The sequence below is a fragment of the Topomyia yanbarensis genome, chromosome 2, assembly GCF_030247195.1.
Source record: "Topomyia yanbarensis strain Yona2022 chromosome 2, ASM3024719v1, whole genome shotgun sequence".
In the NCBI taxonomy this organism is placed as follows: Eukaryota; Metazoa; Arthropoda; class Insecta; order Diptera; family Culicidae; genus Topomyia; species Topomyia yanbarensis.
Genome location: NC_080671.1, coordinates 417,840,238 through 417,867,595, shown reverse-complemented (window position 1 = coordinate 417,867,595; position 27,358 = coordinate 417,840,238). Strand labels below are relative to the sequence as shown.

Sequence of the window (27,358 nt, the reverse complement as noted above, 5' to 3'; positions counted from 1 at the left end):
GACTCTCGCTGTGGAGGATAGGCCGAACGAGCATTGCTCTCCAACACCGCTAAAAGAAAGAGCAGTGAAGCAGGATATCAGCACTGCCTGGGAATCAACCCAATGGAAACCCTATTGGCCACATTGACCACCATAGACGGTTCTGGAAGTGAAAACAATGATCATCTTTCAAAATTAAAAAACTCACATCAGTGTCTCGGAGATGGCTGGGCCGATTTTTACAAACTTAGTCTCAAACGAAAGGTATAGTATAGACTCCTATGAAATTTCGTACGGATCGGTTATGTGGTTCCGCAATTAATTAAATTGTCTGGACGATTGTCTGGTCACATAAGAAATTCCCATAGAAATTTTCATTTCAAAGGGAGACCCCATGAAATTTCAGCAATCCAATTTGTATTTTTGTTGCCAAATGTCCTTAAATTACATGAAACGTCGAGATTATATGTTATCCAGATTTTTTTTGAGAAGTCTTTTTATCTGATTTTGCCCTTCTCATATGGAAAGGTTACGCTATCGGTCGGAATTTCAACCTTTTAACCAAGGCCTGCAGGACCATTCGATTCAGTTCGTCGAGATCGCAAAATGTCTATGTGTATATATGTGTTTATGTATGTGTGCGTATGTTTGAGTCAAATAATATCACACAATATTCTCAGAGATAGCTGAACCGATTTGAACGAACTTAGTTTCAAATGAACGATATAACGCTCCCAAAAGCTGCTATTGAATTTTTAGTTGATTCGACTTCCGGTTCCGAAATTACGGGTTGAAGAGTGCGATCACATAGAAAATTCCCATATAAACCAGCAACACCATGATGTCCGAGTAAAGTATATTCAAATACAATCGTATTACCTCTATGATTAAAAATCCATTGAAATGAAGATCAAATTACTTCAATTCGCAAACCTAGATCATTGATGGTGCATTAATGTTTCATGGAATAAATAATCCACATCGATAATTCCGGAAGTCGCGGGTTCCAGACATATTCCAAAACTAAAGCCACAACTAAAGCTAATGGCAACCAATTTTCACTAACCTAGTCTCAAATGGAAGGTATAATTTGAAGTTGGCTGTTGTACCCTCCATCCACCCCTCCTCCTTCTTCCTCTCACACCCCTCACAACTCTGGGGTCTGAAGGGTCCGGACCCCGCCAAAAATTTTCAACTTGTTAAGAAGTGAAGTTTTGAATTTGCTCTAATTTACTCACTCAAAATCATTTCAAACCGAATTTTCACTGGTTTTTATTGAATGCAGTTATTGCGTATTACGTAATGTGTTCATTCCAAAATCGAAATTTTAGACCCACTAGGAAATTATTATTACGGATTCGCCCCTGTTTGAAACAAAAATATATAATATTTGATTAGCTTAATCAGCATTCGCACAAAGTTAACCCACTCCTCCAGCCTATCTTGGTATACCCACTAGATGAAAATGACTGAGATGAGAGATGGAAGGAATTGGTTAAGGGGGGGGGGGGAGGTGGCTTGATGGTAGGGGACCTTATGGGGAAGGGGATTAGGGAAGGGCAAGTATAATGTGAGAGAGGGGTTAACCTCTCACCGCATACCCCTAGCTACGCCCCTGTTAAAATACAGAAAACCTATATAATTCGAAAAAAAATTGGCCGCGATTAGGCTGACGATGTTCCGAGTGATTGCGTAACTGTTCTATATGAGAAAGACAAAAATGGCCAAAGTCCAGGTCATTTTTCTATCAAAAATTTTTGTTTTCTTGACGTTTCATGCATTTTAAAGACATTAGGCATCAATAATGCAAATCCCTATTTGGAAATTTTCCTTTACTCCTTCCTTTGAGGTTTTTTCAGTTCCTGCTTATATGGAATCAAGAACCGTCATAGGTGGCCAAGGTCGTCAAAGCTACTAGTCATTATTGATCTAGACTGGCAAATCGAAGTAATTTTGCACCCATTTAAATAAGTTTTGCATCATTTTGATATCATGGTGGCACCAGTTCATATGGGAATTTGCGGTTTGGCCGTACTCTTCAACCCGTAGCTCCGGAACCAGAAGTCCAATCAACAACAAAAATCAATAGCAGCCGATGGGAAGATTGTTCCTTTCATTTGAGACTAATCGGACTAATGTGGAAATAGGTCCAGCCATCTCTAAGAAACAGAGGTGAAATTTTTTTTCCACATGCGCGCATGCACAAACACATACATGCATAGTATGTGTATTACATACACACAGACATTTTTCGATTTCGACAAACTGAGTCGAATGGTATATGACACACAGCCCTCTGGGCCGGGATTACGTTGTACACTAAATATTTATAAATCACAAAAAAAATCGTTCGCGAAGTCGCCATTTTTTGTAGTGCACGAAATGAAAGCATCTAATCCATTTTTAGCAGATTTACGAATAAATTCGTAATCGTACATGTTACGAAAAATGCACGAAAATATTACAAAGACTTTCGTGTATTTTATTAAATAATTCGTATGATTTATGAAACAGATTCGTAATAATCCCGCGAAAGTCGTTTCATGTTTTGTACGAAGAACTCGTAACGCAAATAAAAATGTTTCCGTAGAACTACGAATGATTCATCATATGTATGAAAAATTCGTATATTATACAAATATTGTATTCCAAATTTTGATTTTTTTTCTTTTTTATTTCGACTATTTTAGTCACATTTTCCGTTTCTACATTTTAACGACATTCAATTAGCTAGAAATTACTGGGTAGGGAAAGTAATGAAAATTAGAGCCATAGTGAGAGCAAGGATGTAAAGTAAACAGATCGGAAAACTAGAAGTGGCAGGGTCATTAGAACAGACTTAATATCCTACGGGCTTAATCTTTGTCTTCTGTTAATGAGGGTCGAGCTTAGGAAGTATAACTACGAATCACCCAAATACACTGACATGTGTCCTGGTATCGATAGACGTGTCCATCTTTACCGTGACAACCGACTAGGTTGTCACGTGCGTTGTTTAAGCTCTTCGTACCTCTATTGATTTTTGCATGAAACATGCTCAAATACGTCATGTGAAAAGTAAGAACACCTTTTTTGTGATTATTTTATTGAAAATATAAATATTTATTGTATTGGTATGAACTATTATGAAGAATAACGGATCAAAGACCAAAAATATCAACGAATTAGATCCAAAAAAAGTCTCTTAAAAACCCCACTCTTGATGGGGGATACAAGTACAATGTGTCTTCTAACTTATCGTCGTCCATTTTTGCTCTGTACTGAGTAGATTTCAATTAATGTTTCAATAGCAATTACAATTAGTAGAGAGGCATTGGATAATTCAGTACACTTCTGACCTGACTACACTTTTGCCATATAAATTAACCAGCAGGTACCCTTTTCATGGCCAATGTAACTAGAAACATATTTGTAGAGAAAATTTACAATAGGACGTATGTAACAATGAGGGATTCTCTTTGGGGTCTTTCTCTTCTGTTCATTACTCGGCCATTTCGACATTTACTACTCTACTCTTTGCATAATATTCTATTAAAAACCGTCGGCTTTCGATATGTACTGGAAAATTAGTGCAAAGTATTGTAGTGACGTCGTAATAAACGAAAGAGAAAGTAAACAAAGAGAGGCTCTCAATGTTACTTACGTCCTATTGAAAATTTTCTCTAGATTTATTCGCAGAAAATGAAAACTTGTAATTTCAAGCATGTCCATCCATCACAGGCAGTTTTTATGTCCAGTAATATTTTCAATGGCCACTTGCGTTTCCAGCAGATTAAATTTTGAACCATTTCTTTTTCATAGTATTGGTTTGTGTAGGACTCAATTATCCATATTTCCTGAACGAAAATTCCGAACGGAACAATATCCAAGCTATAAAGATGACTCGAAAGAGAATGCATTATAATCAACTGAACGGTTTTTGTGCTGTCGAGATAGAATGTGTGAAGCTACTATTTAATTCAATGCAAATGAAAACTTTGAAATATCTACCTGTCCCATTCACGAATCGCATTCTCTATCTGTCGCTCTATGTTTAAGGGGCTTGAATGCACTATTTCAAATTGCGCCTATTTACGTATTCTGTACAAAAATCTTTTTTTCGGGAGTATGTGACCAAAAAGACAACTTTGAATTCCAAAACAAATTGAACGTTCCAGGTTCCTGATTACTAATTAAGGTCCATCAATAAAGTATAAACACCAGATAATCTTAAACGACGCCGTTAAGAAGAACAAAAACGTACAGGTGAAAACAAAAAAAGAATGAAAACCCTAGAAAGTTCATTGTATATTAATTAGATATTTTTCAGATAATGGGATTTTCAAAAACTATTCCCAACATTCTGATACAATAGTTCTCAAATTCGTACAATCCGGTTTATTCATTTACTTTATTCAAAAATGGTTTTTAATTTCATTCTAAATAGCCACTTTTTCAGTTTTTTCGTTTCATTGATTTCATTCGTCTTGTTTATTTTATTTATTTGGAATATTTAACTAATTTTAAATATATGATCATTGCATTTTCATTATTTATTTCATTCCGAATTCTTTTTATTCATTTGGGATCATTTTATCTATTTTATTTGTTTCATTCTTTGTATTCACACTGTTCTGTTTATTCTTTTTCCATGCATTTTATTCATATCATTCATTTAACTTATTTGAATCACTGTTTTCATTCTATGCATTCTATTCGTTTTTTTCTCCAGTTCATACATGTTATTCAGTTTCCTAATTTCAATAATCTCTCTATTTTTTTAAGTTTTATTCATTTCATCCAAATTATTTATTTGACACAATTTTTTAAAATTAATTTATAACTTTTAACATCGCTTAATTTTTCATTTTGATCAATTATTTTGTGCTGCTCATTTTCTTTTTCTTTCCTAATCCCGGCCCGGAGGGCCGTCTGTCATATACCATTCGGCTCAGTTCGTCGAATTCGGCAAATATCTGTGTGTGTGTGCGTATGAATGTGTGTATATATTTATGTATGTATGTATGCATGTATGTGACCAAAAATATGCACATCGGTTACTCGGAGATGGCTGAACCGATTTCATCAAACTTAGTCTCAAATGAAAGGTACAACGTTCCCATAGGCTGCTATTGAATTTCATTAAATTCCGAGTTCCGGTTCCGGAGTTACGGGTTTAAGAGTACGGACACACAACAAATAAAATGGCTGAACCGATTTTTTCAAATTTAGTCTCAAATGAAAGGTACTACGTTCTTATAGGCTGCTATCGAATTTCATTTAATTCCGACTTCCGGTTCCGGAGTTACAGGTTGAAGAGTGGGGTCACCCATGAAATTCCCTTATAAATCGGATTCAGCATGGTATCTAAAAGATGCAAAACTTCATAAAATGTGTTCGAAAATGTTTGAATTTATAGTTTCAGCTCACTGATGCCCAATCAAACCCACGTTGACCACATTGGACAACTTCGGCGGAACCGGAAGCTTCGGAAAAGTAGTTATGTTCCTGAGCTGAATTCACATCTGCTTCTCAGAAATGTGTGACTCAATTTTCACAAAATCAGTCTCAAATGAAAGCTAGAATATTCCTATTGAATGCTATTAAATTTCCTTTGAATCGGAGCTCTGATTCCTGTGTTACGGGTTGAAGTATGCAGCCACATGCGAAATTTCCATATAGACCGGTAATCAATATATGTTTAAGTGATGCAAAAATAATTAAAATGAGTTACAAATAGCTTGAAATTGTTGGCCGACACTCTTATACCATTCGACTCACTTCGTCGAGTTCGAAAAACGTGTGTATTAGTATGTGTGTATGTCTGTGTGTGACCAACGATTGCGCATCGGTTACTCGGAGATGACCGAACCGATATTCTCAAAACAAGTCTCAAATGGAAGGTATAATATGCAGTTTGGTGTAGTAACCCTAACACCTCCACCTTTCATCAACTCCCCTCCCCCCTTGGCCACCCTCGCACCCGCATTAGGCATTTGGAAAAAACACTCATTTTTGAAATCTCAAAGGCCTCCTATTGTGACAAATAGCAAAGTAAGCTCAGATGCCAAATTTCACATTATTTGGTCAATTTTAGACCTCCGCCCACTTTGCTTGATGTTTCTGACATTGGTTTCATGGGAAAATACAGTGTGTCCCACATTTATAGCGTTTGTTTTGAAGCTTAATCAACAATGTTTCTCGAAATTTAAAAGTCCTGGTGCGTTTTGTTCGTTTATTATGGTAGTTAAGGTGAAAAAAGTGATGTCCCACATTTATAGGTTCACCTTACTTTTTTGCCTTTCTCGTATAGATAGGTTATGCAATCAATCTGAATATCGTCAACCTAATCCCGGTCTATCCCCACCTCACACACCATCCTTCCCTAAACCCACCTTCACTCACCAATTTAAGACCCCCGCCCCCACACCCCCTTCCGAAGAAAATTTCTTAGTTCCTCCTAAATAAACTTACCTAGTAGGTCTGTAAAACTAGAGAAAAATTTGGTTTAAATGGATTTTATGTTTGAAAACTACTTTAAATTTGAAACGAATTTAAAATTTGTTAACAAGTTGAAACTTTTTGGCGGGGTCCGGTCCCCCCGAAACCTCCTCCTGGATCCGCTGCTGGGTTCAAGTATTTCAGCTACGACACATAGCTTCTCAAGTTCGTGGCTCTCGATCCATTGCATGTATGTGCAAAACGTACTGAATATGGATTGGATATTTCCAACATTATATTGAACATAACCAGCCACGGAATCGTACACGAAAAAAAAACAGTCAAATTCATGAACAAAAGGTCACGGTTTCGTGAACTGAACATTTTACGAAGACCATGACCAAGTTCCTGAAATTATGAATAATAACCCTCGAATTCATGAAATTATTTGTAATTAAAAAAAAACCTAGTTCGCCCCGAATATATACATGGCGTTACATTAGAATGTTTGGTTAAGGTACTGTTATTGTTCCCTGGACATGTTTAATTTTTGTTGTGATTCTAGTTCATGATTTGCGAATATACAGCCGCGATTCTTGTGATTTCTCATCACGTTATTGTGCTATCTTATTCATGAGTGTACTATCGCATTTTTCTGCCAGACTAGAGGGACTAAAATTCATGATTTCAGGATCTTAGTTGCGATTTTTGTAATTTCTATCACATTATCGTGATATTTTAGTTATGAATAGAGTTTCTAAGTTTCAGGATCTAAGTCATGATTTTTGTAACTGCTTTTCATGTTATCGTAATATTTTAGTCATAAATAGAGTAATTCATGTTCATAATTTCAGGATCTTAGTCATGATTTTCGTAATTTCTGTTCAAGTTATCATAATGTTTTATTTTAAAACATACTTCCAAATTTGACACGAAGTGTAATATGACTACTGTTCATGATATCAGCAGTTTTACCATGGTATTCGTAAATTCTCTTCGCCTAATTGTGATCTATTACTTTTTGGTTAGTATCGGTTTTTTTATTCGGAATAACGAGACAATATGAACTGGATTATAAAAATATGACTGATTCGCGATATCTTGTTCTGTGAATCATATCACGCACACAATTTGAGATTTTCAGCGCAGTTTTCGTTTTCTATCTAGACATCATCATTAACCTTATCAAACGAATAACGATGTTCGAGTTCCCAATAGCTTTTTATATAATGCTCGTGACTATTACTACGGTCGGTAGCAGCTGGACATTTCATAAAACCTGTGCCTGGAATAAAAATGATTCCACGAATAATTCTCCAAATTTTGTGAAAGAGTTCACGGGAAAATTTCATTATCATGTTGCACGCAAAATAGATTGTAAATCATGTACTAGGCATCATGAACCAGTTCACGAATATATGAATTATATTTAATGATTTCGTGAACTATTTCACAAAAATGAAGGTGAGTTGTGACTTATACTAGATATCATGAATCATTTAACGAATATATGAATTATATTTCATGATTTCGTGAACTATTTCACGAGCACGGATATAGGATCGTGACATATATTAGGAATCATGAACCAGTTCACGAATACATGAAAAATATTTGATGATTTTGTGAACTAATTCACGAGCACGGATATTGGATCGTACCTAATATATTAAAGATCATGAATTAGTTCACGAGAATTAAATGGATTCATAAATACAATTTTGAATTTCGCGAAATAGTTCACGAGAACATTTTCAGAATATGTTTAGTTTGTGAACTAAGGCTCCTATATCTATGAAAATCATCATGAGTCAATCTTTGGTTTTATGAATAATGTTCATAAAGTTGTTAACTCGTACACGTACTGAAAATCGCATTAGAAACGACTTGGCGGAAACCGTGACTGAAGTTCACAAAACAAAACAAATAGTTCCACTAAAATAAACGTTATGCGGGCGTTACTGAAGAGAAATTGAACATAATAATAAAACACATTATTTTTGTTCATGGTCCTATTTTCATAACGTAAAAACGTGATTGTTTCAGGATTCATGGCACTTTATTCACGATTTTGGGAACAATTTTTTTCGTGTAGTTTGGATTAATGAGAAAGGCACAATAGCACCGCTAGGTGGATTAAAACAGGTTTTCTATAATTTATTCAGTTTATTCGAGGTTTTATTCGCGCAGGGCTATAAACAGTTATGTTGCCAAAATGATTCAACAATGATATGTGTAAGAAATGTCTCATCTCACTGCTAGGTGGATTAAGTAGGTTTTTGATGAAGAAATGAAGAAAGAAATTTTTTTTATTCCTAAATCTTCAAAAATTTACAACGATAAAAAAGTTACAAAAACTGATAAAGGACGTTTTCATCATAAATATTTAAAAAAATGTCCCACCAAATTTGTAATAACCATCCAAGCGGCAGCTGGTATTTTGTGTGTGACTAGAAGAGACCTTTAACTTTGTAACTATGAAGAGAAAAAAGTGGGGCAAAGTGGGTTTTTTATCTACAGACCTTTAGGTTAGGTGAAAATGATAATTGTAATATCTCGTAAAGTGGTTGAGATCCACTCCAAAATTTTTACACAATCTTTCTAACATGATTCATAATATATAAAAATATAATATACAAAAAAGAAAAAAAAAATGGTCAAAATTTTAAATTTGTTAAAATAATTTCAGGATAGATAAGTTATCTAGCAATTTTTTTTAAAGGGGGCGCAATTTTGGATGTAAATCCTATTTGGAATGACCCATAGCCACCTAGCAGCGAGCATTAAAGCAAGCAAATTTTCCCCATGTAAATTGTCGGTGCTCCTGATAAGATTTGGAAACACCGACTTTAACCTTTTAATTTCAAGGTAATGAAGATATGTATTAATTAGAGCAGTGTCTGTTATTTCTATTCGACGCATTAGATCAAGTGATAGGATGAATAAGGGTGCGTTGTACTCGACTTTTTGTTTCGCTTAAACGAGAGTATTTTATATTTTCCCAACCAAATTTTTTATGTGACTGCTTCTTAGAAACGAAGCAAGAATGCTGATAGCTATTTAAGCGCAATTCAATCTCTGTAAGCCGAGTTACAATCGAAACAGTGTGACATCTTGACTCGTCTACCCTGTCATAGATCAATCTAAAACCGAAATAGATCTGGTAGATCAGCGGTTCTCAGTAGTTTGTTAGGAAACAAGACTTGAAATTTCAATATGTCATCAAAAATTAAATTCGTACCGTTAGTTACATTTCGCATATCTGAAACATAAGAAAGTTTCGAAGTTAAGCCAAAAAATGTGAGCAGAAAGATAAGACTAAATAACCAAACTGTACCTATCGATTTCCTATGGCAGAAAGTTTCTGGGAAAAGTTTGTTCTTACGCTTTCACGAATGATTAATTGATGACTGTTTTTCTCGCCAAGTTCCGGGGAAAGTAACCGAGAAAACAAAGTATGTTTGTTGTCCTCTTCGAAGACATTTCCAACTAGTCTCGACAGTATTCTGTTAATTTCTCGATTCCGACTTCGTACAAGGCAGAGTCGCTGACCTCTCGGGGAAACGGGTAAGAAAGATGCGTTCTAGTCAACACCGGGCCGGGACCCTTTAGCTTATCATAAGAAGTAGGTAGAAGAATGGAAACAGGATAGCCATCCGATAACATTGTGTCTCGCCATGCCAGTGGAAGTGTAGGTTCATACGGAAAACAAAAGCCTTTATCTTTGGGGAATGCTCTTTCTCGGTAGACTACGACGTGATGAAAATGTGGAAATCCTTCTTATTGTCGGCATCGTTGTGCTTGAAGAGGCATTCTCTCGGGAGCTTACAAAACAGACCGAGACACTTTTTGTGTTGGTTTCCAGGTCTACGGTCTTTTCATTTTCTTTGTAGTTTGATACTTATACTTAAAATAGAGTTTGTTATTTTTATCAGCGTTCAATCTGTTTATGCTTCACAAGCCCTCACATTAAAAGTAGTTGTTAAAAAAATCAATCAAAAACAGATAATCAAATATACAAAAAAAAATCTACATGCTCAGTATGAAGCTATCGTAAAACTTCAGCATTAAGCAGTTTATGTGAAAAACCTAAATTTAGAACAATTGTTTAGTATTAATAGTAGTTTTCGCGATAGCCCTCTTAGCATTTAAATTTGCAAAAGATTCCAATATTCTTACCGTCTTTATCCACTGATTCCAGCAAAACTGAAACTCATCCCGATCGATGTAGCCATCCTCGTTCTTATCGAACACCGCAAACATTTCCTCCAGCCGGTCGGAAGGAACGACATAGATGTGTCCCTTATCATTCCGGAACAGAGCTCGGCAGATCAGCGTGAACTCGGCCAGCGAGAGGCGATCGTCGCTGAAACAAACAATAATCACTGTTAATCGCTCAATCTACATAGACAAACCCACCCCCTCCCATAAATATGACAACGTTAAACTTATTCAAATATTTTCCAAGAAAAACGACAATTGGTCAGAAGCACGCATAGTCTGTTTCCTCTACACAAATTCTAAGGGGGAGCTCTTGTCAAAAAATATAACAACCGTGGGAGTGTGCATAAACATCATCATTTTATGACTCTATTATTGCTTTGGCTATCGTCAGACGAATAACGGAACTCTTGAGAACGTGCTTGCCATTTTTTTTTTCATTACAGGTTTTCGTATTGCTGCGTCCAACGAAAGCAACAGTTTCGAAAGCGTTGGGTGATTTATTCAGCTACTTTGCATAATTTTCCTCTCCACGCATTTTAAAAATAATGACCTGGTTGCATGACTGTTTTCGATCGAGCAGTTCATGTTGCAAGTAATATAACGGCCAGAGGAAGATGGTTGTTAACGATTTTTTCAAGACATTGATTATCTGTCATTAGTATTTCACCGGTTCGGTTTTGCCACCAGATAGATAGATAATAAATCCAAAAATGGAACACCACCTATGCAGGGCTGTAGTGTGGTCTTCTGGCCATCCTTGGCAAAGTCTCAGTTTGAAGTTGACTTTACATTTGTTTTTCAATTCGGCTTCATTACACAAATATAATGAACAAAAGGTGTTATTTATCTGGTGCGCTGAAAAAATATGAAAATAGGGTTGTCTACCTAACGATAACTATAACGTGTAAATTAAAAAATTTGAATAAATGTTGGAATGTTTACTTTTTTCATTTTTTTATATATTATTTTCTATTTGATTATATTGTTTTGTTTGCATTACATTATCTAATTTATTTTATTGGGTGTTCAGGCATAAGTGGTGACTTTTCATCCCTATTGTTTACATGATTCAGTTAATTATTATTAAGTTATAATATACTTTCGCAGTTAAGTAATTTTTTTTTCAGTAGGATGTTTTAAACCTACTTGTCTTCTGAATAATTTGAATTTGTTTAGCTCCACAAATTTTATAAACTAACTTATAAATTATAAAGAGAGAATTGAAGATTGCAACGATTTTTTGTCGGAAGTTGCTTATAATACTGTTCGTCATAATTTCTAATGTTTCTATGTTTGCGAGTCTGTGCAAATCATTTGTGCTAAACCAGGGAGGACGCTTCAAAATCATTTTTAGAATTTTATTCTGAATCCTTTGAAGCCTTTTCTTCCTAGTAGCACAACAACTTGCCCAGATTGGCACTGCATATAGCATATCAGGTCTAAATATTTGTTTATAAATTAATAGTTTGTTCTTTAAGCAGAGCCTAGAATTCCTATTTATAAGAGGGTATAAACATTTTATATATTTGTTGCATTTTGTTTGGATTCCTTCAATGTGATCCTTAAAAGTGAGTTTTTTATCGTAAATCAAACCCAAGTATTTAACTTGATCTGTCCACGTTAAATTCAAATCATTAAATTTAATAATATGGTTATTATTTGGTTTAAGAGAAGAAGCTCTTGGCTTAAGCGGAAACACAATCAATTGTGTTTTTGCCGCATTAGTGGAAATTTTCCATTTTTTCAGGTAATCATTGAAAATATTCAAGCTTCGTTGCAGTCGACTGCAGATAATACGAAGACTCGTCCCAGTGGCTGAGATGCTAATATCATCACAGAAAAGTGACTTTTTACAGCCTGTAGGTAGATTTGGAAGATCAGAGGTAAAAATATTGTATAGGATTGGTGCGACGCTTGATCCTTAAGGGACGCCTGCTTTAACGGGTAGCTTATTAGATTTACAATTCTGATAAGAAACCTGTAGGGTACGGTTAGTAAGATAATTTTAAATTATCTTTATTATGTAAATTGGAAAATTGAAATCCCACATTTTGGCAATTAAACCTTTGTGCCAAACACTGTCGAAAGCTTTTTCGATGTCTAGAAGAGCAACTCCAGTGGAATAGCCCTCTGAGATATCTACCTTTATAATGTTAGTTACTCTCACAAGTTGATGAGTAGTTGAATGGCCAATACGAAATCCAAACTGCTCAGGAAGAAAAATAGAATTCTCATTGATATGTGACATCATTCTAGTTTGGATGATTTTTTCAAATAATTTACTAATAGAAGAGAGTAAACTAATTGGTCGATAGCTAGATGCTTCTGTTGGGTTTTTATCTGGCTTCAAAATAGGAATAACCTTGGCATTTTTCCATCTTTCAGGGAAGTATGCTAATTCAAAGCATTTGTTGAATATTTTGACCAAGTATCTCATGGTAACTTTGGGAAGGTTTTTAAGAAGAATGTTAAAAATTCCATCATAACCTGGAGCTTTCATATTTTTTAACTTTTTCATGATGGATTTGATCTCATCATAGTTTGTTTCAACAATATCGTCTAGAGACAATACTTGATTTGAAACGTTTTCATATTTTTGTAAGACTTCGGTTTCAATAGGACTCACAACGTTAAGATTAAAATTATGGACGCTTTCAAACTGCTGAGCAAGTTTTTGAGCTTTTTCTTCGTTTGTAAGAGGTATGTGGTCACCTTCCTTTAAAGCTGGAATTGGTTTCTGAGGTTTCTTAAGAACCTTGGAAAGTTCCCAGAAAGGTTTAGAATTTGGCTTGATTTGTTCAACCTCTTTCGCAAATTTTCATTTCTTCAAGGTGTGAATCTATGCTTAGTTTCTTTTTGTAGATCCTGATAGATACATTTCATAGCAGGATCACGAGAACGTTGCTATTGACGTCTTCGAACATTCTTCAAGCTAATCAGAAGTTGAAGATCGTCGTCAATAGTAGGAGTATTAAATTTTTTCTGTGTTGTTGGTACTGATAAATTTCTAGCATCAACATACTTAAATATACTTAAATTTTGTAATGCCGTATCAATGTCAGCTTTATTTTGTAAATCAAGGTCATGATTAAAATTATTCTCAATGTATGTTTTGTACCTTTCCCAATTCGCTTTGTGATAATTGAACACTGAGCTAATGGGATTGGAAACAGCTTCTTAAGAAAGTGAAAATGTTACTGGAAGATGATCAGAATCAAAGTCAGCATGTGTAATCAATTCGCTACAAATGTGACTTTGATCTGTCAAAACCAAATCAATTGTTGATGGATTCCTGAATAGCACGTATGACCATTCGGGAACAAAATGGAATAATAACCAGCAGAGCAATCATTAAAAAGTAGTTTACCGTTGGAATTGCTTTGAGCATTATTCCAGGCTCGGTGTTTGGCGTTAAAATTACCGATTATGAAGAATTTCGACCGATTTATTGTAAGTTTTTGTAAGTCTCCTTTCAAGAGATTAATTTGCTCGCCAGTGCACTGAACAAGCAAATAGGCTGCAACAATAAAAATGATACCAAGATCAGTTTAAACTTCGATACCCAAACTCTCGATCACCTTGGTGTCAAGAGACGGCGTATCGGAATGTTTGATCCTGCGATTAACCGCTATTGCGATTCCTCCGCCTAATCCACCAATTCGATCAAATCGATGAATACCAAAATTAGAGTTACTCTTCAATTTAATATTTGGTTTTAAAAAAGTTTCGGTCACAATGGTTATATGCACATTATGTATCCTCAAGAAGTTGAAAAATTCGTCTTCGCACATTTTTAATGAACGAGCATTCCAATTTAATAAATTTAAATGATTATTTAAAGTCATTGTTAAACTTTAATCTCATTACAATTTTGTTAGCAAATTCCCATCCCGCTTGAAAAGCTTCAAACATGGAGGTAGAATTCAACATGACAATCATCATAGGTAACATAGAGTCTTGCAGGTATTTTTATTTTTTTTCCGTTACGCTACCTAGATCCATTGGACTGAAGGAAGCGTTGGGTGCAAACGAGTTTGTGGGCGTGGTAACGGTAGCCGTTATTTTGGCCTTGTTACCTGCCACTGAAGCATAAGATTGTAGGATGGTGTGACGGAGGTAGAAGAAGTTGTTAATCTATTTTGAATCGGATTAACACGTTTGGACGTGTTTTCTTGAAGTGTACCCGAAGAAGTAGGCACATTTTTATTTGTTGCTTTTGTTGTCTATAACGAGAATTTATATTTTTTTCTCGAACAGGACAACCCCAGAAATTCAATTTATGATTTTCGCAACAATTAGCGCATTTGAAACTTTTTGTGGTTTTTTTAACCGGACAAGTATCTTTAGTGCGCGATTTATCACCACAGATCATACATTTGGAATCCAAATGACAATTTTTTGTGCCGTGCCTTGGTATCTACGACACTGGGTCAGATTTTGAATTCTGCCCCCATGTCGTCTATAATATTCTCACTTTACTCGCACGTGGAACATAAAACGTGCTTTTTCAAATACTTTCAAATTTAATGAGGTTTACTCATTACGGTTAAAATGAATTAAATAAAGCTCCTGGATAATTCCAGAGCGTACTGGCGTGTTATCGCCGCTAGCCTTTCTCTTCATAAGAATAACTTGTGAAGGAGAAAAGCCAAGTAATTTTTTTTTAATTCGTTGGATATTTCATCCAAACTTTGACCTTGTGGTAGCCCTTTCAAGACAACCTTGAATGGTCTAGCTGTCTTGAAATCATATGAATAAAATTTATATAACTTCTCCGTAAGATACTGGAGTAGTCGTTTGTGGCCAATCAATTCCTCCGCTGTAACTCGACATTCTCCTTTTCGTCCAATCTGAAAAGAGACTTTCACGTCCGGAAGGAACGTCGAAAGCTCAGTTCGAAAGGCTTTGAAGTCGGAGATCATCACTGTTATAGGCGGAGGTGATTGCGTTTTCTTCTCATTGGCATTATGCACAATGCGAGGAAATTTAAAAACTTCATCAGCTTCACATTCGGATAAAACATCGAATGAGTTGTTGCAGTCAATTGAATTTTCGGGTGGAGAAGATACCCTTTTTCGTTTAGCTTTAATTTTTGGCACATGGCCTTTCTGGGAGGACCCAGGCATGTTGGAAGAATTAAATATTTCTTTAGGCTGAATTGTTCTTGAAAATGTTTTATTCTTGAAAAAGACTGATTGAGTAGAAAAAGTAGGTAGTCTTGGAAAAGACCAATTGTCGGAAAAATATAGGTAGTCTTGAGAAAGACTGATCGAGCGAAAATATAGGTAGCCTTGAGAAAGACTGTTACTGTTTTGAACGAAGGTTCAAGCCGGTATCGGAATGTTTACTTATAAAGGCCATATCTAAGGAGTTTGTTGACTGACTCTAATTGTTTTTCATTACTTAACTGGTAGGCTTTTTATCAAGGTTGTATAATTTTCATTCGCCTGAATGCGAAATGAACTCATCCGCCGAATGACTTCAGGTGCTAGATTTATCGGAAGGCAATACTTGAAAGATAGAAAATGGGAGCCGAAATCAAGCTCGAGGGAGTGAGAGCTTCGGAAGAGAGAGAGAGTATAAACAAACTCACAGCATAGGTTCATTCATATGCCAATCTCCAAAATTCATTTTCGTTTAGACTGTGAGTCCACACTCGCACGAATTTTCGGAGTCTAGAATCATGAGAAATTCGCAATAATTGAGTGAATCGCATTCGCATGAATGCCGTTCTTGAGCGCTATTTCGATGCCGATGCTGCTGCAATTCTTGTGCGTGTTGGTTGTAGATCCCAATTGATTCGGAGTACTGCTAGTGGCTGGTGCCTATAATGTGTTCTGCCTCCGTTCCCTGAGTAGGAAGGAACTGATTTTGGTGGGCGGCTGCTGTCTCCGAGAATTGAAATACTGCGTTCAAAATTACCCGATATACTAAATGAAAGCGCGCACTTCTGTCGTGAAATGGAGCGGAGTGTTCAAGGCTTACCAATAACATAAATCATAAATTATTTTGGTGAAAAAAAACATCGCATGGAGATCAATGACTTGTACATTAAGGAGTTACACCACTGTGGAGCGCGAAAAAGAGGCATATTTCGGAAATACAAAGTATATATACTTCCCATCAACAATTTCTATTTAAGACAAGCGTCTCGTATGGAGCACAAAGTAGCCAAACCGACAATTGGGTAATCTAAATTTTGTTTCTCGCGAAAACTTCTTCTGCGGTAGTATTTTTTTGCAAAGTCGTTCTGTAAAAAAAGTTTTTAAATATAGCCAGTAAAGTTCAGTCGGAAATGAGCCGGCTGGTTCTAATTCATTGAAATTGATTGATTGATTGAAACCTTAACAATAGAACAAATGATTTTTGCACTAAGAACTAAGTGTTCTTTATTTATTATTGACGGAAAAATAAAGCGAGATTGGAAAGGTTGATGAAAAAACACCCAAATTAACCAAATATTATTCAACTAGCAAAATGTTTGCATTAACTTTCTTATTGCTGTAAATTTCGGTACAAATTTTCTGAAAAAGTAGTGCGATTTTTTTATTCCCGGTAAATATTATAAAATGTGGCATCACTGGTACCAGCTTTTTTTTAGTTTCTCTTTGCAACTCAGCAGCGAGAGGGAAATGGGTGTCGCAGCTCTCCAACGTGCAATGTTGCATCCGAAGTTTTGTATCACAACAGAGCAAAACTGTCTCTTTTGCTCGCCGAAAAAAATCGCGGCGGCCATGTTTAACTCAACAATTCGATCATCGATGACCAATTGTTGAGCAATGTTGAATTCCAAAACACGCCTACATTCTTACAAAAAAAGATTCTCACGAGTGGCGAAAATCGCATTCGCATGAAAATGCTGCCTCCAGATTCAGTGAGCGTGGCATTCGGGAGAATTTACTTCATCCATCGAACGAAATGCTGCGTAAGCAATTCTAAGCTAGGTTGTGCCAGCCTTTACTCAACAACGCCACTCGTCAGGCATTGTATTCATCGCATGAACAGATAGCTGAGGATGAACAAACCATTATGAGATTCGACGTGTGCATCATCACAGCACAAAGCGAAACGGGAAAAAATCGACGTTCACTCAGCAATCAACAAGCTTGATCAATTCACGACGTTGCTTTTCGAGTGACGCCATTTTTTACAATTTTCAAAAAACTGACTGGCATAAATATACAGTGTAAACAATACACTCTAAACTACTTCTACTTAATTTGTGTAATTACCTGTCAATTGAATCAAACTTAGTAGCACCCCTGATGATATTGCAATTAGGTGTAATCACCACCGCTATTTTAGCACACTTTAAACGCTCGTGACGAACGTCACTCCATGCCACACAACAAACTCGAACAAGTTGTAATGCACATACTTTTTTTTCGTGGTTTGCAACCGACACTAATTCAATCAACAATGTATTACCGGCTGTACCCTAAATCAATTATCGCTGAAGTGCAATAATTTGAAACATGGCAATAAATTTACTCATTCCATGAGTAGCATAGACACTAATGGAATAAACGTCACAGCCACCAACCAGCAAATTCTATTATAACTTCATATTGCGAAACTCGGTCAAATATTTCTAACGAAAAAAACATCAAACGAACAAATCCACCCGACAGGAACCCGTATGTTTGTCCCCGACGACGACCTACAAAAACTGCACCGGAATCAGGTTTCATCATCTGATTGTAGCTCAATTACCAAGGGGGAAACTCTCGTACCAGTTATCCTATCGTCACGAAATTGCATGTTTAGATGAAATTTAAAATAACTTCTACCCATCACCACCGTTGACTTTTGGCAGGAGCCTCCCGAAAAGCGATTCGCCACCTGACCTCACAATGTTTATGGAATTTGCATAGTTGTTTATTACGTAAATTGTCCGATTTCTCTTTCCTGTCTAATCTTCAAAGCAGTAGCAGTATCGAATCCAGCATGAAGTTCGAATAAATTGATCGCTTTTAATTGGACTGTGATGATGGTATCAGCTAGCTATAATATAGGGCGGGCGGTCGAGGATGGATGAGCTATGTATGGTTGGTTGATTGGAGCGGATTTTAGTTGGCACTAAAACGGTAAGGCCAAAGTTCAACGAAGGTTGTGGCTTAACGTTGCAAACTCATCCAGCTCCTCGGTTCGGTCGGAGCGCACGTGTTGGCTATTAACCTGTATCGATTATTCCTGTGGACCATAATGCTCAGATAATAATAGAATTTATTCTATACCACGGAGAAGTTACTGGCTCAGTTCATGGTGTACTTTGATGTGGTAAATAGTTCTGACAAACAAACCATAAAACCTACCATAAAAGTGACAAAAGAAAAGTATAATAAACCTAAAACTAATTCACAAACTATGGAAAAAGGGAATTGAAAATTATGTCGATTTATGTGGGAAATGGTTTAAAATACTTTGCATAAACGCATTGATTGCCGAATGCAATTCGGTTTCATGTTTTACCAGTTAATTGCGTGCAGAAAATATGAACTCCAATCACCTATCAGTAGAAGACCATCACTAAAATACCATACATTTTAATCGACACGTAACTGCCAAAATATGGAAGCAAAAATTTGGACGTTTTTTTCGGTTGTATTTTTGATAGATTTTTGAGTCCTCTTCACTTTGTTCTAAAGTTTATAAATTTCCTTTTTCTGGAAATATGCTCGAGACAAACCATAACAATATCGCTGACTTATTTAATCACCCCACTAAAACCGCTCTGACATAACACTATGGAAATCCACGAAAAATAAGCAGCAGTAAATAAAATTCAACTTGTTCATATATGTTTTGTTTACGATTCAAACATGAAACGAATGAATTTCACAACTTAGACTACGGGACTTACAATAATTAATTTGTTTCATTCAGTGTTGTTCTCACCTTCTTGGTATGATATGATGAAATTGGACAAAATCGATTTCTAACTTTGGGACAAGCCACATGTTTTCTTCCAATCAATATTCCACTTCATTTACAGATGGCCGAATACTGCCGCCTTTGAAATTAATCAATACTATGTTGAATCTATGCGCGCGAGTCGTTTTGAGATTCGTTTATTTTTTATGTTAGTATCCTTTGCTGCAGTAATAGAACTAACGATTCTTTGAAATATTGTCTCTTTTTGCACGAATTGCTGGTAAGGTGTTGCTGCATTTTTGTTATATATTCTGACAGAAGTTTTGTGCATTTATCGTTTATTGTGACTAGTCCGGGGAGGCGTACAAAGCGAACATGTACAATTTAAGTAACAATAACTGTCTACCTATTTAAATCTGAAGATGACGTCAGCGGTCAAGTGTCAACCCTTAGGTTAATATGGGAAAGTCGCCTCTTCGGTATCGGTGATAGGCCCTGAGTGCAGAATGAGACTGACACAAAATAAATTTGAATAATAACAATTAGTAGCATTCATTCGAAAGCATAAATGTTCAATACCTTAATGGATACGAAAAGTTAGTTTAAAAATGCTTTCATTACAAAACATCGAAATTATTCGAACCTATTAATATGAGTGGTACAATTAATTTCACTACAAGTCACGTACAACAGTCGAAGTAGACACAGTAGTAGATTTTTATAAATGATGTACATCGCATTTTTTCGACGTGCCTCCTGAGATTCACTGTATCTTCTCATTCCGCAATAAAAAATAAGGAAAATGTTATTTAAATAGCAAACAAAAAATTCCTTTTTTTCGTTTTTTACGTAGGTGCCAATACGTTATTTAGGACTCAGGGGTCAAATTGGAAAACAGATCGAAATGGTGAGTTAAGCGAAAGCAATTGTGAAAAAATACCCAGAGGCAAGATTCGAACCTGCAACCCTTGGGACTCTGGCCCAATGCACAAATCCTTATGCTATTCCTATGGGATAGGATGGCGTCCCAGTAAGAACACATGATTATCGCACTGGCGACAGTGACCGTACCCTGCCTCTAAAGTGAGGTCACCCTGCCACCCAACACATTTGAGGTAACTTCCCCGCTAGATACCAAGGTCCGGGTTTTTATTATCGTCTAGTGTCTGAATTTAGCTCATTACCCATCGCACTTCGGTGGGTGACAGAGCTAATGAAGACTGTCGTTTTCTGGTCCCTTGCCCAGTAAATAAAGGTATGACGGGAGCGAACCAGCCGTTCGAATCAAACAAATAATTCAATTTTGTGGTTTTTGATGTAAGTGCTAACCCGAGTGAACTAAAAACTCATAATTCCCCAATGCCCATGGTACAAATTCTTCCCCACCCCATGGTATTTTGATAGTGCTTGAAATGGGGTTTGAATTGCGACAGACAGAATAAAGTTCAAAATTTTAGTTGCCACCCGTTAATACCTTCTTCCAAGTTCAATCGATTTGCAGTCTTCGACAAAGACAATAAAATTCTTATTTCTACTTGCAGTGATAAACTGATGCCTGCAGTGCCACCTAGCGATGAAAATTCAAGTTAGTTGGCTTTGTTAAATTGTTGAAAAATCTCATACTTCAAACACGTTGGTCTGCTGGCTAGACTTGTCCGATTTGGCTCAAATTTAGAGCAGAAGCTCCTAGTGGGACTAGGAATCGATTCAGGGGTGGCCCGATGGGGGTCATTTCTTTTCATTCTAATGTTTACGCTTTCACTGCACTTGCTACCGTAGATTGAATTGCGCAGTCAGTTACCAATGAGACTCGGAAATTTATTGCCCGAAAGTTGACATCAGAATTAGTACATCCAAAGCAGCACGCTTACATTTATTTTACTGTATCGATTTTGCTGGCTATTTTCGGCAAATTTGAGACTGAGAGAAACGAAATAAATGAAATTGAAAGACGGATAGGTATTCTAGAGCGAATCAGTTATAAACATAGAACGAAAAACTAGGACTAGGCAGACTCATATCGGCATGATCGAAAGGAAATGTGAGTCCTTTGCCTTCTGCTAAGTAGGAGTTGGGCGTTGCACCCAAGTCTACCACATGGTTTTTGATAGAACATAGCCGGCAAAAGAAATTTCACAAATCCTCGCCTAGAACGACCGATCGTTCTTTTCTCCTTCTGCTAGCATCAAGCCGTGACGTATGCATTCAATCGACAACAAGCTACCGGTGCCGTGCCGATCCTATTGTGATTGAACTACTTTACATTTATTTTGCGCTCACAGTATCATGCCAAAAAGTAAGCCTTTTTGAACAGGGAGTAGTTATTCGCGCACAGTTTGAGGTGAACACGATGCTCTTGAAAAAAAATCTACGGCACATACTCACAATTAAAATAGACTTTGTTAGAATTAGTTATTGTATACACTTGCTGCTAAAGAAGCTCCCTTTCCTCTACAATCTGCGTCCCAACCCGCCCATCTCATTCAATCATATCATTGCTTTGGGGTGACCATACGTCCTGGTTTTGAACTAACTGTGCTGGTGCCCTAGGATAACGAGTAAAACTCTCCTGGTTTTTATTCTCCAATCCTATTTTTCTCATAAAGTCTTCTGATTCAATCTAGTCCAAGTTGAAGTTACGGCCGACCGCAACCATAACTGAAACGTAAGCTCCGAGGTAAACTATCTCTAACGCAGAGTTCGAGAAACAAAACCTAAAGTACTCAAATTTCCCAATTGTACAGAGCATGATCTCTAGCAGCTGCCAGAAATCCGTCAAGATTTCGGCAGCTGTCAAAATTTTCAAAATGGCGCTGCCAGTCATAGTCTTTCTAATTGTTTAAAATCCGTCCTGTATACGCTTTTAAAGTTAAATTACAAAGATGGATGTCTGGTAAAGAAAAAAACAAAGAGATAATTGGATTAAATTTAAAATATGAAAGGAAGTACGAAATCCTTCGAACATCTCTTGCCTATGGAATTTTTCTATCTTGCTGGAAATCTGCGAACATCTGGGTGAATAGAGAACAGCGAACTAGGCTCGATCCCGGATCCAAGACATTCTTTCTTGAACCTTATAGATTTAGAGCATCAGGTGTTGCCTCAAGCTGTTTTCAACTCCTATTCGACAGTTTTCACGACGCCATCCGCGTTACAGCTTGGTAAGACCGAACTGGTAGCTAACCTCTATTGTTTATTAGAATTGAATACTCATGTGCAATGAATTGAATTGTTCATTCTTAACATAAAAACCATTGTTCTAGCTCTAAATCAAATGTTAAACGAAACAAAATAATTAAATAATCATAGAGAGCAGTCGTAAGAAAGAAGATAAGGTAAAAGGAATAATAAAAGTGATAAACAATATGGTAGGATCCACCCAATATAAAATGTCTATATATGTAAAATAATAAATACACGTCGATTTCAGAGTCGATTTTTTCCTTCTTTGGAGAATCGCAATTCTTTTCATAATGTTTAAATCCATTTGATGCCTTCGGAGTCCGGTTTGCCCTGTAAACGAAATTCAATCGAGCTAACACCTACCCACATCCTGGACCTACGTTATTTGCATGAATATATACATGGAAACCTTTTTTTCTGTAAATCACTGTCAGCTAGTGGGAGTTGGGATGGATTCCAGTTCAAAAAAGAAAATAAGCTAGGCAACAATAACTATCTATTCTATTCTATTCTATTCTATTCTAACTCTTACACAGCCAGTATTGAAAGGCATCCTGGAAAACACTGCAGTTATTTTTTAGTGTTTTTCTTGTCAACATTAATATTTGAAGCATATTATAATATGTCGCAAATATTAAAACGGCCAGGCCTACTGTGCAGAGTTGGGTTTTGAAAATGTTTCAAAATTATACGGCAATTAATTTATTCATTTAATGCATAATTTAACTAACGAATTGTTTTGAATCTTGAATGAGAAAGAAACGAGGACAACGGTACCGACCGTTTCAGTTTATAGGGGTTAAGATTTATCGTTGGGAGTGACTTGGCTAAGAAGGTTAATGTCACTCCTTTGGTCCTTGGGGATGGGACAGAGGTATTAACACCTTGCCCTGGCTAATGGACCTAGGTTATAGCGCCTTTACTCGCTCTCTAAAAAAAGAAATAAGATAGAAGAAAAATTCATTATTAGTATTAGTACTTCGATATTATTTCATTTCATTCTTGCAATGGACAACTCGGATCAAGATAAATTTATTAACCTTCGAAACAGAGGATCAAGAAAGGAATTTTACTGTAAACACAAAAAAATATTGGAAGAGAATTGTGTTGCCATCGAAATAGAGATTTACAGGCAGATCGCTGGTCCAACAAGTACTATCAAGGGTGGGCGTAGCGTAGTTGGTAAATCGTTTGTCCTGTACGCAGCGCACCTGGGTTCGAATCCCGACCCCGCACATAGGGTTAGAAATTTTTCATAAGAGATTTTTCTAACCCGAAGATGCAAATGACCTTTAGGTTAAAACCTCTATAATCGAAATAAAAAAAAATGCTATCAAGAAAATGTTCTCGTGTCAAATTTAAAATGATCGTCATTTTCAACTTTCCAGAGCGAGCTGAGGTATGAGAATTAACTATTAGGTATATAATGGATACATCACAAATAATGGTACATATCCCGAAACCGTTACGATGTATAATTTTTGTTTATTTTACGAATTTCTGCATAATAGTATTTTCGTAGATCGTAAGCGGGGATGTCAGGTTTTATTTGTTATTATTCGTAGGTGCCCTGACAGTGTATCAGAGGTCAGCGGAAGGCCTTTTCAAGTGAAACAACGAAGCAACCGTGCATACACCACATGGACATTCCCCATATTTTTGTCCGGTAATTTCATAAAAGAGGTTTAAATTCCTGGAAATTATAGGTTCTTCCAATGTATTGCAGTACTTTGATGCTAAATGTTATCCTAAAAGCATATATGTCTTTCATACTTTGTTCACAGAATTTTAGTTTTTTTTTATTTGTAGACATATCATATTTTTAAATTTTTGTGTCTAAAAGACCTATTCTTGCATTCCTCATAATAACGCAAAATGAAAGTAACATATGAATACTTAAATTTGGTCCTGTAACAAGTTATCAAATCTAAAAAAGTAATGGGAATTGTCGAAATTACAGAACATTGGATAAATGCTTCAGAGAGCCAAATTGTGTGATTTCGATTACCGGACATGGACGATTTAAGTGTGTGAAAAGGTAAAGAAATAAAAAGTAAGCGCTTATGCCAATAATGGAGCAAAATTTGTTCTAATTTCTAAAAAGGAAAAAAATAAACAATAGTCTTCGTGAATAATTCTCATACACCCACCTCGCTCTCCTTGGACAAGTGTGGACCTTTTCGTACCCCCTACCTTGCCGTAAACTGCCCCACGTGGTATATGGACGGCCCCAATGTTGACATAGCATTACATAACACTAAAATGTTGTAGCGACGAAAGACGCATCGAAGAAATTAAAAAAAGAGAGCATAAATCTAGAACCACTTACAGGTCACGGTCCAACAAATGAATTTTGATGTGGTTACAATCAAGTAAAATCTGTTGTTTTGGTATTTCTGACCAACCTAATAGGCTCGATGAGGCGGCAAAATAAAATAATAATTAAAAAATATTGTAAATGAACGTCGTCCCTCGTCATCAATGATGCTGAATGGTACTATGGTTCGTCTTTCGTTCCAGACAACGGAGTTGGTGTGCAGGGATTTACATTAAATCACTAGACACAGTACCTTTCACCATTCGTTCATTGGTGACAATCATTTTCAGCGGTATGCAGTGATCTTGATTCTTGGGAGAGAACGCATCTGACACCAAAAACTTTCAGCAACTAGTTCGACTGATCCAGGAAACTGAGATCCCTGAACAAACTGTCCTCAAAGTGGTTGCTGCACCTACTGTCACAACTGCCGGCTTCTGTCAACCATAACTCGGTCCAAAAAAACGAAAACTTTTCGAAACTATTAGGGCTGAATTTTACAACTGAAAAATACGTGACAGGTTGTAAAACTCGTCTAAGCTAGACAACAATAACTATCATGGAATAACTTCATTGAGCGCTGTCTAGAGCTGGTGAGTATGAAACCACTTCAGCGACTAACCTCCCATGTCAAGCATCCCAAATAACAGGTAATATGGAATGTCGCTGATATTACTCCCACCCATTTATTTACCACTTTTGATGGAGCGAACCACGACCATAACCATTACTAAAATTCAAAAATTAAGAAATTAAGATAATTTTTGCGTTTGTTTCGAACTAGCTCACAGATCGAGAGGTAACGGTTTTCATTGAAAATTGCCCAACATTTACTTTTACGTAAGGAATAGCCCAGGAAGGGGACAGTTGATTGTTCTACTTCACTTCAACGACATGTATTTAGTGCTAAAGACTCCTCGGTGGTCCTTAAAATATTCCATCTCATCCGCTCGCTCAATTGAGAATGGCAAGTTTTTCTAACAACAGCTGATTGTGGTGTAGCAAGAACTACGTATATCTAAAACCCAAGAAGTGCTCGGTGAGCGAATTCTCGCGAAGGTGGGTGGCTCCCACTTCAATTGTCCTGGGTTTTCGCTCGCTTGGTATGAACACACTATCATTGCTGCATTTTGTTTTGTTCCATTCTTTTCTTCGTTGCTAGAAATATCTGATGACCTGAAACTCCCAGAAAACTATCTTACCTATCAAGATTCCTAGGTTAGAGCCAAAAATTAGGTTAAAAGTTTTATATTGAGAATCCTGTCCTACGATAGTAATGTTAGGGAAGAATGGTATGATGCAGATAACTCAGTTTGTTTACTTTTGTCACTAACGACCTTTTGAAAAATCATCCAATATTCATTTGATAAAACATCTCTTAACACCCCGTGCCATAGACACAAGCGTTCGCTGAAGCTTAAAGTGGTATACAAAAACTGCACACTCATTATGGGTATAAAGATTTAGTTTGCCTCACCGCCGCCAGCGTTTCAGCATCATCATTGACGCATATTATTTTGTACCGATTTCGCACTATTATAAATAACTCTTTTGTATGTATGTGTTTAGAGTTAATAATATTCACTAGAAATGATTAGTGAGTGGGCATAGGATTAGAATAGACAAACATCTAATCGTTATAAATGGCTCTTTTTGCTCAGTAATCACAAGCTTACCGAGTAGAAGAAGACGGTGGTATGTGTTATTCACGTTATCTCTGAACACCGTAGCAAAACCCGTGTAGCCATGTGATTCGATATTGTATTGTGAAAGTAAGAGTTTGGTAGAACACTAACGAATCATTTGGCAGCTTTACGCTCACAGTTAGAGAAAAAAAACAGGCGCATTTACGCTCCCGAAGATTTATTTTTGGTGTAGTCTTAAAAATGCAGTCATTTCACGAGGCTGGCACATAGCACTTTTTATACTCAAACCACGCAGCGTAGAGGAGTGTTCCCTTCCTAATACATTGAAGAAAATGATTTCGTATTCCGGACTGCAGGCCCGTGCACAGTAAAATCTCAAAGAGAGAGGCGATGGTTTCGATTTTTTAAAGCTTCCTATAAAAGACTGAGGATTGAAGATTTTCTTCGAGACCTGGATGGTTGAGTCTTGTGTACCACTCGACTCAGGAGTCTTCAAGATCCATCTTTTACATTTTCCCAAAAATCTCCTAAGTCTTTTGCTTTGAAAAAAAACTTTTTCAAGAAGAACCGCGAAGTAAAAGTCCGCGCCAAAAAAAACTACGTAAAAATCCAGAGTGTATAGTTTTCAAAGGTGTCTGTACGGTGTAAAAAAGTAAAAATAATGTTCATTGGGTAGCCAGAGTAAACCACCCAATTCATTAGTGATAACAAATCT

The 27,358-nt window shown here is 36.5% G+C and overlaps 1 protein-coding gene across 3 annotated transcripts in view; it reads right to left on the bottom strand.

The window, feature by feature from the left end:
- The window catches only part of LOC131685200 (nicotinamidase), a 181,188-nt gene that overhangs the window by 43,569 nt on the left and 110,261 nt on the right, over nucleotides 1–27,358 (bottom strand). For all 3 annotated transcript variants that reach the window (XM_058968750.1, XM_058968749.1, XM_058968751.1), the window contains exon 3: nucleotides 10,579–10,765. In XM_058968750.1, coding sequence (XP_058824733.1) covers nucleotides 10,579–10,765 — 187 coding nt within the window. The remainder of the gene's footprint in view (nucleotides 1–10,578; nucleotides 10,766–27,358) is intronic.